Source organism: Bos indicus, chromosome 24, assembly GCF_029378745.1.
Source record: "Bos indicus isolate NIAB-ARS_2022 breed Sahiwal x Tharparkar chromosome 24, NIAB-ARS_B.indTharparkar_mat_pri_1.0, whole genome shotgun sequence".
Lineage (NCBI taxonomy): Eukaryota > Metazoa > Chordata > Mammalia > Artiodactyla > Bovidae > Bos > Bos indicus.
The window spans coordinates 46,575,338-46,589,174 of NC_091783.1; the positions used below are offsets into that span (position 1 = coordinate 46,575,338).

The 13,837-nt window shown below is 41.8% G+C and overlaps 1 protein-coding gene across 1 annotated transcript in view; it reads right to left on the reverse strand.

The window, feature by feature from the left end:
* LOXHD1 (lipoxygenase homology PLAT domains 1) overlaps positions 1–13,837 on the reverse strand; it is a 123,682-nt gene that overhangs the window by 17,577 nt on the left and 92,268 nt on the right. The window contains exon 25 of the mRNA XM_070778996.1: positions 13,189–13,374. Within this exon, the coding sequence (XP_070635097.1) occupies positions 13,189–13,374 (186 nt within the window). The remainder of the gene's footprint in view (positions 1–13,188; positions 13,375–13,837) is intronic.

The window sequence follows — 13,837 nt, forward strand, 5'->3', positions numbered from 1 at the left end:
AGTCCTAGTGTCTCCAACAAAAAGCCATTTCAATAATGGTGAAGGAGGATCAGACACTGCCCGAAGCGACATCTCTAGATCTTGCCATTGATCTCAAGGGTTATAAGCACAGAGACACACAAAGATGGACACACGCTTCCAGTCACCCAGTCCACAGGAAGCAGATATTAAGGCTCACGGGCAGAGCACACATACTGGCAGTCCTAGTATAGCTTCATTCCTGGTGTAAAAGGTACTTCATATGTTTTCAAACATAGGTCTTTACTGAAAGTAGAAATCAGCGAGTCCTAGAACAAGTTAAATTTTACAGTGGTTCTGTTGAGTTAAAAAGTGGTGTTATTTTATCAACAAAGAATTTTTTTGCATGCATATTTTAAGTTTTATTTAAATTCAAAATGTAAATAACAAATGGTTAGTAATAAGTGGGGGCTTCCCTGGTAGCTCAGCTGGTAAAGAATCTGCCTGCAATGCAGGAGACCTGGGTTTGGTCTCTGGGCTGGGAAGATCCTTCAAGGAGGGCACGGTAACTCTCTCCAGTATTCTTGCCTGGAGAATCCCCGTGGACAGAGGAGCCTGGTGGGCTACAGTCCATGAGGTCACATAGAGTTGGACATGACTAAGCAACTGAGCACAGCCCAGCACAGTATTAAGTGGAAATAACAGACTCACTCTGCTCTATATCCTGGGCAGGTTTCACTCCCGAATTTACTTCTAGAGCTCCAGGCATGGCGGTGACAGAGAAAAGCAGTGGGATGATGGAAGGGTGGATTCTGGGCTGCCTTTAGCTTTATCCTCAGGCAACCCAGGGCCCCAGCGTGCGGGTGAAGACAGCCGGAGGAGGAGGCAGCCCGACCCGGGTTGCCCTGCTGCGTGCTAGCAGGTTGCTCTCTTCCCCGCACCCCCGTTTCCTCTCTCCTCTGAAGGCATGGCATGGTCTCACCCCATCTTCAGCTCTCTTTTCAAGTTTGATTCTGCAAAGGAACTCCTTCCATGGTAAATAGCAGACTAACCCCAACCATTGTAAGATAAATACACTTCACTCTTAGCTTCATGCTCACTGATTATTTAATTGCCTTGTTTTGGAAATGCTGGATGGGATTAACAGGGATCCTACCATGACTTTCTACACTAAGAACCTATCACACACGAGAAGAGGCAGTTCTGGGAAGGCTGATGTCATATGACATCACTACCATCATAGATCAATAGGGAACCATCTTAATCCCACCACTAGAGAATCCATGTCTTTACAGAATCTGCTCTTTCAGAGTCCTACTTTATCTTTTTACACAAAGATAGCAAACGTTGCACACTGTCTGACATCTTAGCTTTTCACTCACAGTCTATATCAGTACATAAATATCTGTCCATCCCTTCTCATAGTTGCATGGTATTCCATTGTATGCACACACAAGAAAATTTCTGTGTTGTCCTAATTGATGAGTTGTTATGCAAACTTCCACTTCTACATGCAATGTTATAATTACTACCCTTCTACATGCATTATAGTGATCTTTTGAAATCATAAAGCAGGTCTGATTTTGCTACTTCTCATGGAAAACTGTTCAATGGCTCCTCATTACTCTCAGAATAACTGCAAACAGCTCATTAACAACCGTAAGAACTGACGTGACTTGGCCCCTTTCCATTTTGATTTCATCTCATACTACTTGCATTTTTACTTACTATATTTCACGTACACCTTTTAGTACCTTAATATATGAAATCCAGTCTTGTCATGGAAATGTTGCACATTTTCTGTCTGCCTGCAACAATATACCCTAGGCTCTGAATACCCACAGTGTTTCATCACTGAGGTGTCAGATCAAATGTCCTGTCTTTGGGAAGACCTTTCCAATCTGCAGAGGCTTCCCCATCCCCAGTTACTTGCTATCACAACGTACACCCATTTCACAGTCTGAAATAATTTTGGATTTATTTCCTTGCACGTTGTCTATACTGTCTGTCTTCTCTAGATTGTAAGCCCCATGAGAGCAGGAGTCTTGCCTGATATCCACCACTATATTCTAGTGCCTAGAGCAATGCTTAGCACATTATTCAATAAATGTTTATTGAATGGATGAGTGCACGATTATTAAATAGGGAAGAACAAGGAAGGACACTGGTGGTAACATTCTATGAGTGGAGGGGAAACATAATCCAAAGCCCCACCAGGGAGCAATGGTCTGTCCTAGTGAAATTATTTTATCCCAAATGTTCCAAGGTTTATTATAAGAAAAAAAGCTTAAAAACTGAATGAGGTATAAAATAGATAGCAAGAAGTTGCTAAACACACAGGGAGCCTAGCCTGGTGCTCTGTGATGACCTGACAGTAGGGGGGAGATGGTGTGGAGAGGGTGGGATGGGGCTGGGGAGGGAGGCCCAGGAGCGAAGGAATATATGTATAATTATGACTGATTCGCATTGTTGTATGGCAGAAACCAACACAAAATTGTAAAGCAATTTTCCACCAATAAAAAAAAAAATTGAAGGAGCATAGGGCCCTAATCTTTCCAGCCAAGAGAAAGCAGACTCCAAATAGGAGGGAGACTAACTGCCTGGATTTCATCATGCTATCTGCTACCTGTGATTCCTCAGTGGCCTTCCATATCTGATGGGGAAAACGGTCCAATCCTGTGTTTACACATATACGGCCTTCTTCATCCTGACTCCATCCACCTCATTTCCTGCCTCAGTAAGGAAGACTCCTAAGGCAACTCCTCCATCCCAGTGAGATGGATTTATTCAGCATCACTTAGCTGTATCTTTCATCTTCATTAAGGCTTCAAGTTATTTCCCTGCCCTAAATTCCCACCTACCCTCTGGACAACTTAGGCTTCACTTCCTCCATGAGACCCTCCAAACTCCCCAGTCCCATGGCATTCATCATCTGTTTATTCACTTGCCCATGAACAGTTGCCCAAGATGGCTTGGGAAATAAATGTTTTCTAGTGAGGTCATGAACATGAACTCTTTTATAGTGATTGTATGTGTGTGTGTGTGTGTGTGTGCGTGTGAGACTTCTCTAGTTTGATTTTAAGGTGTGGAAGTTATGTCTTAAACTTCTTGATTACATCACAGGTGTATTGACTTAGTGCTCAATAAATACAGAATTGATAAATTACATTTACTTTCTATAGTGATCTCTCAGCTTTTTTAATTTCAGTGCAAACCCTTAAAATATTGCTTGAATAGATAATTTATTTCTTCAAGTAATTTCTTTAAAAAATAACTCTGGCAAGCTAAAGTCCATGTGGGTAAACAAAATTTCTTTAAAAAGATAAATAGATTGTTTGAAATGTGATATGGAGCCATCACAGAGTCCTAGGTATTAAAGAATATACAGAATCTAGCTAGTATCCCTCCACAAATACTTTCTCATGTACATCATTCAAGATAGGATGCCCAGAGTGACACACCTGGGTCTGGGAGATCTGTAGACTCCATTCTCAGCAAACCCACCAAACTGAACACATTATAGAATCTCTGTGCCTCAGCTTCCTTACTTGAGCAAAGTAACTGGGTTAAAATACATGATTTCCGAGATCCTATATATTTCTATGAATTTATATTATTCAAAAGAAAATGTATTAGAGTTTTCATTTCAGAGGAAGAAAGCAAGAGGAAAAAGATGAATTAGAAAATAAATACTCTTGTTATAATTTGTTCAGTATTATAAAAGCTATCTGGGTAACTGGAATTAAGGGGAAGAATTAGTCATTTATCTTGATTTTCATCTATGAACTATATTTCATGGTAATCAAATAGCCTGAGGGACAATTTTTTTTTTTACAGAAGAATTCCAGCTAATAAGTGGATAAGAAATAACAATTAGAAAATCATTTGTAACTCTACCTGATCATCACTGAGAAGCCATTAGATGCAGAGTGATGGGAAAGTTTACAATGGAGGGATCAAGCAGTCTGCCCTGGATTCACCATTAGACGTGAGCGTCAGTAAGTGTGAGACGGCTGTGATGTAATATGAAGTACACAAGTCTCATTTTAAAGTAGCCCTGATACCACATATAAAGTATTCTTGCCAAATAATGTCGAACCTGGATCTAATCAAGTCTTTACAGCTGACTTTCAGATTGTAGGAAATATGGGGAACGAGGAAGCAATGACACCATAAATAGGCAAGCAGACAGGTCCAGAGTGTGCAAATTTTATAGATCATTGGGCACTGTTTCTTCAAAAGTCAATGGCATGAAAAAAATAAAGGGATTAGGTATGGCTCTGTATTAAACATTTAAACTTTCATCTTTGGAGGAAAAAGTTACTATAAAGAGGAAATTAGGCACAGAATCTTGGTCCTCTTCTGATCATAGTATCCCAACCACTTGGGCTCATTGAAGACACAAAAATCTTTCTGTTTTTGCCAATGACAGGATCCTGCTTTCAAATCCAAAGTCTAGTTGTCGACAAGGAGGTCACTTCTCTGCTTACAAAGGGAAGAAGATAACATCAGTGACTTGGAATTTCTTTAAGTCCAAGAGTGATGAGGAGACCAAAGGTAATCAGAGGAATAAGGGAGGAATCAAGCTCTTCGAAGAGCCTGGCATTGACACCAAAGTTGTTGTTGTTCAGTTGCTAAGTCATGTTCCACTCTTTTCGACTCCATGGACTGCAGCATGCCGGGCTTCCCTGTCCTTCAGTATCTCCTGGAGTTTGCTCAAGTTCAAGTCCATTGAGTCAGTGATGCTATCTAACTATCTCATCTTCTGCTGTGCTTTTCTCCTCGTGCCTTCAGTCTTTCCCAGCATCAGGGTCTTTTCCAATGAGTCAGTTCTTCGCATGAGGTGGCCAAAGTACTGGAGCTTTAGCTTCAGCATCAGTCCTTCCAATGAATATTCAGGATTGATTTCCTTTAGGATTGACTGGTTGGATCTCCTTGCAATCCAACGGACTTTCAAGAGTCTTCTCCAACACCACAGTTCGAAAGCATCAATTCTTTGGCACTCAGGCTTCTTTATGGTCCAACTCTCACATCCATACATGACTACTGGAAAAACCATAGCTTTGACCATACAGATCTTTGTTGGAAAAGTGGTCTCTGTTTTTCAATACACTGTCTAGGTTTGTCATAGCTTTCCTTCCAAGGAGCAAATGTCTTTTAATTTCATGGCTGCAGTCACTGTCTGCAGTGATTTTGGAGCCCAAGAAAATAAAATCTGTCACTGTTTCCACTTTCCCCCCTTCTGTTTGCCATGAGGTAATGGGACTGGATGTCAGGATCTTAGTTTTTTGAATGTTGAGCATTAAGCCAGCTTTTTCACTCTCCTCTTTCACTCTCATCAAGAAGCTCTTTAGTTCCTTTCCACTTTCTGCCACTAGAGTGGTATCATCTGCATATATGAGGTTGCTGATGTTTCTCCCAGCAATCTTGACTCTAGCTTGTGATAAATCCAGTCTGGCTTTGCATGGTGTAATCTGCATATAGGGCTTCTGCAGTGGCTCAGCAGGGAAAGAATCCACCTGCAATGCAGGAGCCATAGGAGACATGGCTTGATCCCTGGGTTGGGAAGATCCCCCAGAGGAGGGCATGGCAGCCCACTCCAGTATTCTTGGCTAAAGAATCCCACGGACAGAGGAGCCTGGCAGGCTACAGTCCAGGGTTACAAAGACTCAGACATGGCTGAAGTAACTTAGTATGCATGCACAGTCTTCACACAAATTTGAGACTATACAGCCTTGTCATAATCCTTCCTGAATTTTAAACCAGTCCACTGTTCCATGTCCGGTTCTAACTGTTGCTTCTTGACCTGCATACAGGTATCTCAGGAGACAAGTAAGGTATTACAGTATTCCCATCAGAATTTTCCACAGTTTGTTGTGATCTACATAGTCAAAGGCTTTAGCGTAATCAATGAAGCAGATGTAAATATTTTTCTGAAATTCCCTTGCTTTCTCTATGATCCAGCAAATGTTGGCAATTCGATCTCTGGTTCCTCTGCATTTTCTAAACTCAGTTTGTACATCTGGAAGTTCTCAGTTCATGTGCAGCTGAAGGCTAACTTGAAGGATTTTGAATATAACCTTGCTAGCATGTTAAATGAGCGTAAATTGTACAGTAGTTTGAACATTCTTTGGAATTGCCCTTCTTTGGGATTGGAATGAAAACTGATATTTTCCAGTCTCTGTGGCCACTGCTGAGTTTTCAAATTTGCTGACATATCAAGTGCAGCACTTTAACAACGTCATCTTTTAGGATTTGAAATAGATCTGCTGGAATTCCATCATCTCCATTAGCTTTGTTCGTAGTAATGCTTCTGAAGGCCCACTTGACTCCACACTCCAGCATGTCTGACTCTAGATTAGTGACCGCACCATCATGATTATCCAGGTTATTAAGAATTTTTTGTATCATTCTTCTGTGTATTCTTACCAGTTCTTCTTAATCTCTTCTCTTTCTGTTAGGTCCTTACCGTTTCTGTCCTTTATTGTGCCCATCCTTGCCTGAAATGTTTCCTTGATATCTCCAATTATTCAGCTGGGTATATCTTTCCCTTTCTCCCTTGCCTTTCACTTCTCTTCTTTTCTCAGCTATTTGTAAAGCCTCTTCAGACAACCACTTTGCCTTCTTGTATTTCTTTTTCTAGGGGATGGTTTTGGTCTCCACTCCCTTTACAATGTTAAGAATCTCTGTCCATAGTTCTTCAGGCACTTTGTATACCAGATCTAATCCCTTAAATCTATCTGTCACCTCCACTGTATAACCATAGGGATTTGACTTAAGTCATACATGAATGGTCTAGTCTTTTTTCCCACTTTCTTCAATTTAAGTCTGACTTTTGCAATAAGGAGCTCATGATCTGAGTCACAGTAAGGTCCAGGTCTTGTTTTTGCTGACTATATAGAGCTTCTCCATCTTCAGCTGCAAAGAATATAATCAATTTGATTTCAGTATTGACCATCTGGTGATGTCCATGTGTAGAGTCATCTCTTGTGTTGTTGGAAGAGGGTGTTTGCTATGACCAGTGTGTTCTGTTGACAAAACTCTGTTAGTCTTTGCCCTGCGTTGTTTTGTACTTCAAGGCCAATCTAAACCAAAGCAGTAGCAAGAAACGATGGGTGGATGGTTTTAGAGCTGTCCAAGGTGCTGAACTGTCTCCCTTTCCTTTCAGGGTTTTGACGTGGATGAGATAAATTTGAGCGTAGAGTTTTTGCAGAGAAGGAAAATGAAAGTAGAAAGCTGAGTAAGTCTAGATATATGCATAGTGTCCAAGGAGTGGGAAAAGCCATTATTATAGGACCTAGTGATGACCCTGAAATTCATGACCAGGACCCACTTTTTGAAAGTATTAAGATACAAGGAAAAATTTTGATCCACAAGAAATGTGGGTTCCCTGTGGTAAAGGCATAAGAAAACAGGGTTGGTATATGAGGGCTTGAAACAGAGGTATTAAATAAATTCTATATTAAGCCCCCACTGCATTACACTGCCCCCCCAGGGGCATTAGGGAAGAGTAATGAATGGAGATGCTAGTTAAGTAAGGGAGCCAGACTGAGCATGTAGTTACAAATATGATGACTATTCAGGGAGAGGGCTTAAGTAAGGTAAGGCAATAGGAAAAACTTTCTGTGAGGAGGTTAGTCCATCAGAAAGTTTGTTCATCATAAACAGGGAGATGTAATCATGGCAGAGCTAGGAAAGAGAAGAGAGTGAAAAGAAAACTTTTTAAATGGATGTTCATCTTGGAGACTTCTCATTGCTGCAAATTCATACATATCATACCATTCACTGGATGGACTGTAACAATCAGGAATAAAAAGGCAATTACACATCTCAAAAAGGACCAGCAAACAAAGAGAGTGAGATTGGTGAGAAAGTTTCCCTGACATTCTGTGTGTGGGAGGTGAGGAGGAGGAGTACTTAAGAGGCAATGATGAACATTTGTATCTTATAAACATGAATCCACAAAGGACGGAAGACTGTTTATCTTCCCTCCTTTCTCCCTGTGACAGTGACTTAAATGTTTGGCTGCATAACAAAATTTCTCACAAGGGATTATGGGAATTTGCTAGGAAGAAATAAACATTTAAAATAGTTTAAATTGCTTTGCTATTTGAAAAAAAAATGTGGTTTCATAGCTTTTTTATTAAATTTATGCCCAGGAAACTCTGGCATCATGAACCAACACACCACATTTTTGGGTTTCATGGTCAGTGAACAGTCCTCAATAGTTTCATAGGTAGGGTCCATCTCCCTGAACATATTCCTTTAGGAAGTGAAAAAATGTTGAGGCAACCCATTTCCCTCTCCCTTTCCTCCTCCTTCTCCTCTGCCTTCCCTTCTATTCTCTAACCTCAAACATGAGGGTACTCAAGAATCTGCTCTTGGTCACTCTTGTTTTTCTGAAGCTTCATTTCCCCACTCTCATGGCTTCAGTGATGTCTCTGCACTAGCAACTCTTAGATCAATATCTCAGATCAGTATGTCCCAACTAGTTTGACTCCTGAGCTCCAGACCCAACTGTTACTAGCCATCACTCCTAGATGTCTCCCAGACCTTTAAATTAAACATGTCAGGATGAAGAATCTCCTCTAGCAGCCTTACCATTCTTGCCAACTTTCCTTCTCAGCCAATCCTTTAATAAGCCTTCTGCTTAAGCATTTCTTAAATCTTTCTACATTTTCTCCATTCCCCACTGCTACCATCATTGTGCAGGGCATCGTTATCTCCCATTATCTCTTAGCCAGTCTTTTGAAGTTTGCTTTCTTTTCCATCTAACCTATTCCCCACGGACACTATGATAATCTTCCCTACATAACTACTGTTCTGAGATCCTTTGATGGCTTCTCAGGACAATTAGGATAAAGACCCAATCCTTGACAAGACTTATAATACCTTGCATGGCCTGATGCTCGTCTACTTTCTAGATCCCACACCCATTCCCTATTTTGTCGTCATTCTGAACTGTGCTTTCATTTCTGAAACATATCAGTCTTTCTTATATTTTAGAGCTTTTATGTTTTCTATTCATTCTGCTTCAAACACACTTCATTTCTGATAAACACCACACCTCACCAAATGTCTACTCCTATCAATTCTTTAGGTCTTAGCTCAAATATTGTCTTTTCAAGGACAGATCAAGTTGAACCTTATTATTTCTGTATCCATATTTGCAAATTCACCTACTTGACAAAATTTATGTGTAGCTCTAAAATCAATACTCACAGTCCTTTCACAGTTATACACGGACATGTGCAGAGCAGCAAAAAAAATTTTGCGCTAATTCACATGTTGCCAGTTGAGGTTAAACAAGATGGTGCTCTGAGTCCTGTTTCAGCTCTCACACTATGAACAAGTGTTTTTGTTATCTACTTAGTGCTGTGGGGTTTTTTTTTTACATTTTTATGTTATAGTGCTAAAGAACTGTCTAGTGTTTCTAAGTGCAAGCAGGCTGTGATGTGCCTTACAGGGAAAATAGATTTGCCATATAACTTTCCTTTATCCTCATCAATAGTGTTGATGGCCATGAGTTCACTGTTAATAAATCAACAATATATACCATATGAAGTATCTTTAAACAGTGTGTGTTTGTTGCTCTGACTCTTTGTGACCCCATGTACTGTAACCCGCCAGGGTCTTCTGTCCATGGGATTCTCCAGGCAAGAATAGTGGAGTGGGTTGCCATGCCCTTCTTCAGGGGATCTTCCCAACCCAGGGATCAAACCTGGGTCTCCTGCATTGCAGGCAAATACTTTACTGTCTGAGCCACCAGGAAAGCCCCCTCCCCAACAGAAAATAAGGTTATGCACTGACTGGTTGATGAAAATGTGTGATCAGAGGATTGCAGGAACCTAACCTTGTGTTTTTCTTAGCAGCAGTGGTTCAGTGTTTACAGAAACTTTGTAGAGCAAAGCTATGATGAATGGACAATGGATGGTGTGTGTGCTCAGTCATGTCTGACTCTTTGTGACCCCATGGACTGTAGCACACCAGGCTCTTCTGTCCATGAAATTTTCCAGGCAAGAATACTGGAACAGGTTGCCATTTCCTACTCCAGGAGATCTTCCCAACCCAGGGATCAAACACATGTCATCTGTGTTTTATGCATTGGCAGGTGGATTCTTTACCACTGAGCCACCTGGGAAGCCCCAAAGGAGGGATACATAGCCATCACTAAAGACAAACATTATCCCTGACTCCTGAAATGTTACTGCTTGACTTTCTGGAACACTTTTCTCAAATATGTCAGTCTTTGCTTTCCTAGATACTTTGGAAGGAGGGATACAACACAGAACACAAGTGCCCAAGAGAACTCTGGAAAGTCTGTGATGAGAAACAGATTGAGAAAGAATAAGGCAGATTTTGAGGTGTGGGCAGCAACAGGAACAGTCATCCAAGCGACAAAGAACCAGTAGGCTTTCAGGTGTTTAGTCAGGTGGAGTTAGATAATATGGAGTTGGAGATAGCAGCTTTTGAAGGCAGGAGACAGAGATGAACTCTTATCTTGGATCAACAATTATCTGCTTTTTATTGCTGTGACTTGAGGATGAAATGTATGGAAGTTTGAACCATTTTGCCAAGCTTGAGAGAAATCTATAACAGTCTAGGTTGAAAATAGTCAGCCTCCAAGGTGGAGACCTTAGAAACAAGTGATAAAGTCCAGAGTTGAGAGAAGCTGGAGTGAAGTCAGCACCCTGGACAGACACATGACTCCAAAGACTGTAGAGTGTGCAGCTAGAACTGTGATCTTTAATAAGGGCATCCTCAGTCTTTCTGGTCATCCCTTCACCCTCACTTTAATATGAAGAGTGAAATCTTCATATTAAAAGTGGCCTTAAATAAAAAATGACCCTAACATTGCCTTCCCGTCTTAGAAAAGTGAGGGAGGTCATCATGGTCTACATGGAATTCTCCCCTACCCAGTTCTCTGACCTGACCAGGAGGTGTAGCTGCTCGACCTCTGATCCCATCTTGTGGTTGAACCTTGAGGGGATTGTTCAGACTCATTGGGAATAATATTTCTGCCTTCTCAAGGTTCTAGTCTCTTTGCTTCTCTGTTGCTCCTGAGGTAGGGGCTGTGGTCTTGGTATTTCACAGCTCTCTCCTGGGGGTGGGAGGGCATGGAGTCTCAACTAAGTTAAGATTTAAAGAGTTTCCACTCTGCCATAGGCACCTTTATGAAGATGAATATGGATGAGGCAAGGCCCCTGCCCTCAAGAGTAATGCCTTGCCAGTGTGTGTATCAGTGCAGAAGTGAAATGTACTTCTTTCTGATTAGGGAAGGGGCACACTTCCTGGGAATATACTTCCTGAACAGTGGTTTGCCTCTGGTGTGGACACGGCGACAGGAAACTACGCCTGGAAGCTAGGGTAGACAGACCTCATCTCCACCCACCCTCATCAATCTGCTCTGTCAAATCACTCTAATTAGACACACAATGGGGCTCAGTGCTTTTACTGAGCCAATGGCAGCCTGATCAAACACTGAAGCGATTGTCCTGACACTCATTTGTTGAGTGGCATGGGCAGCGGCTTATCCGGATCTTTTGAATTCTCTGGGGCAAAAGATGATCTTAATAAATCTGACTCATAACTGTCAGACTTTCAGCTACCAGCCAACCTCCTACTAAGTCTAAGACAATCATAACGGATAATGAGAGGGTGAGAAAGAATTCAGGGATTTTGTTTTGTCTCTTTGTTAGGAAAGAATAAAGATTCATTAGCGATATTCTGAGAATACTTTGCAAATATGTTTCTTTACATAGACTTATAAGGACAATGAATGGACAGGTGAGGAATAAGCATCTCCTCTCACTTTTCTGGAGAAGACATCCTCCTCCAATGCCCTGACAATATGTATGGAGGACATAGTGAACAGAGGTAGAAGAAGCTGCCCTCATCTCCTCATCTTTTCTTCTCTGACCTATTGGCCCATTGGCTGGGCAGAATGGAACTGGCAGGATGGGCTGGCCCCCAGCAGAGTTTACTAGAAAAAGCATCAGAAGACTTGGATTTGAGTTTCGGTTATGTTTATTTCTTGCTGTGTGTTTCTGAGTAAGTTGTTCAAACCTCACAGGGCCTCAATATTCCTTGGTTGTAGAAAAGAGAGATGATAAAGTTCTTCTGCGGCAAGCATTCACAAGACTGTCACAAAGGTCAAGTGCTTGTATCTTTTGTACTTAACAGAGCACTAGGCACATAGCGAACGCTGTAAATGTTCCCTCAGTGAATGACTGAGTGGGTACACTGAGATTTGAAAGTTGAGGGCTGTGCAAATCTTCATTATTTTATTGCTCTGAAGACTGAGAGCTTTCTCTGTGTTTAATCAGAGCTTATCCCATGTTATGGAAAACATGTTTAATTGTTTAATGCATGTTAAAGCTGCCAAATTAGGCTTCATCAGTCACCATGACAGACACATTGGTTCTCTGCCAGGATCTAAAGAAGTAAGGACAATACAACAGTCAGGACACCTCTGGGCCACTTGTGGGGGAGACTCAGAGAAGACTGGAACAGGATTTGAGTGAATTGCCTTGTCAAAGCCAGTTTCAATGGAAGACAAGAGGGTGAGTTAGAATGGCATAAATCAAGAAAATAATGTGTCTTAAGGAGGTAACATTTAGTATTTAACAACTGTGTTCCAATTGTATAATGTATAACATAATGGCCCAAAGCCAGAAATAAAATGTTCATAGCAGCCTGACGACAACAAAGCAGTAATGAAAGAAATATTGAACATGAGCTTCATCACAATTACAGATGCAACAAAGTGTTCCTTTGGCATTTTGAAGATAAATTTCTTGTTTGGCTTATATCCTATCCCATCATTCATATTTATAACTGAGTTTGACTAATTTTAGATTTGCTATTATAACTAAACAAGCATAATCCTTTATGGAAAATTCATCCGAAGGGAATTTGGTGATATAGCCCTTTCCTCCCCACACCCCTCTTAATTTTAATGTCTGAACTGAGTAGAATTAATGCCCTGATATCTCAGAAAAAGTAAGAGCTACTCATTACCCTGGGATGGGGGGTGTGAGAAGGAGGGACTGATATTTGTCGCGAAACACCGGCTCTTCTAACTGATGGAAACATCGAAATGGTAGCAATCTACTGTTTCCGGTTTCCTGCCACCCCCGGGGTGGAAGGATCCACACGCTGCCAGAGAGATGGGCAGGGGCTTAGGTGAAGAGCTGCGGCCTGCCCTCCCCCACCCTGACCTTGAGCTACCTTTGTTGTCGTGCCAAACTCTCAGCTTGCAGAGGTGGCCCAGGCTCAGCATGTCGGAGAAGTTAAACGTGTCGGTGCTGTTCCGCTCAAACTTGTTCCAGTTGGCTGACTGCTTCAGGGCCAGGGTCCCGCTGTCTCCATTCTCCCCGAAGATAATGATGAACACGTTGGCATCGGTGCCCGCTCCTGGGGTGCACAAGACAAGGGCTCTGGCCTCTCTGAATCACAGCCCTCTTGCTCTGGCCTCACTCTTGGGATCCAGGGAGAAGCCAGGGGTGCATGTGGGCCAGTTCAGGGTTGTCAAAGCCAGGGATGAGGTCAGAAACGGCTGGTCAGTGTCCTGGAGCTCCCAGGTCTACATCTCTATCCTTCCTCTTACGTTTGAGCCTTGTACATGCTGTTGGGCTAACTGGGGTCCTGGTTAGCAGGCGTGGATGGTTTGGTACAAGAACTCATGTATTCTGCGGAAATATACCCATCCTTAAAGGCACGCCATGTAAACTGGCTTTACAGTTTAGAAATAAACACCTTCCTATACAATGTGAAAGTTCTTTGTCCCCACATCTCCCTCTGGTTGACATTCTACACTAGAGCTGCTCATTGCCTGCTTAAGCCAAATAGAAGCAGTGACCCAGTTGGAAAGAAAAGG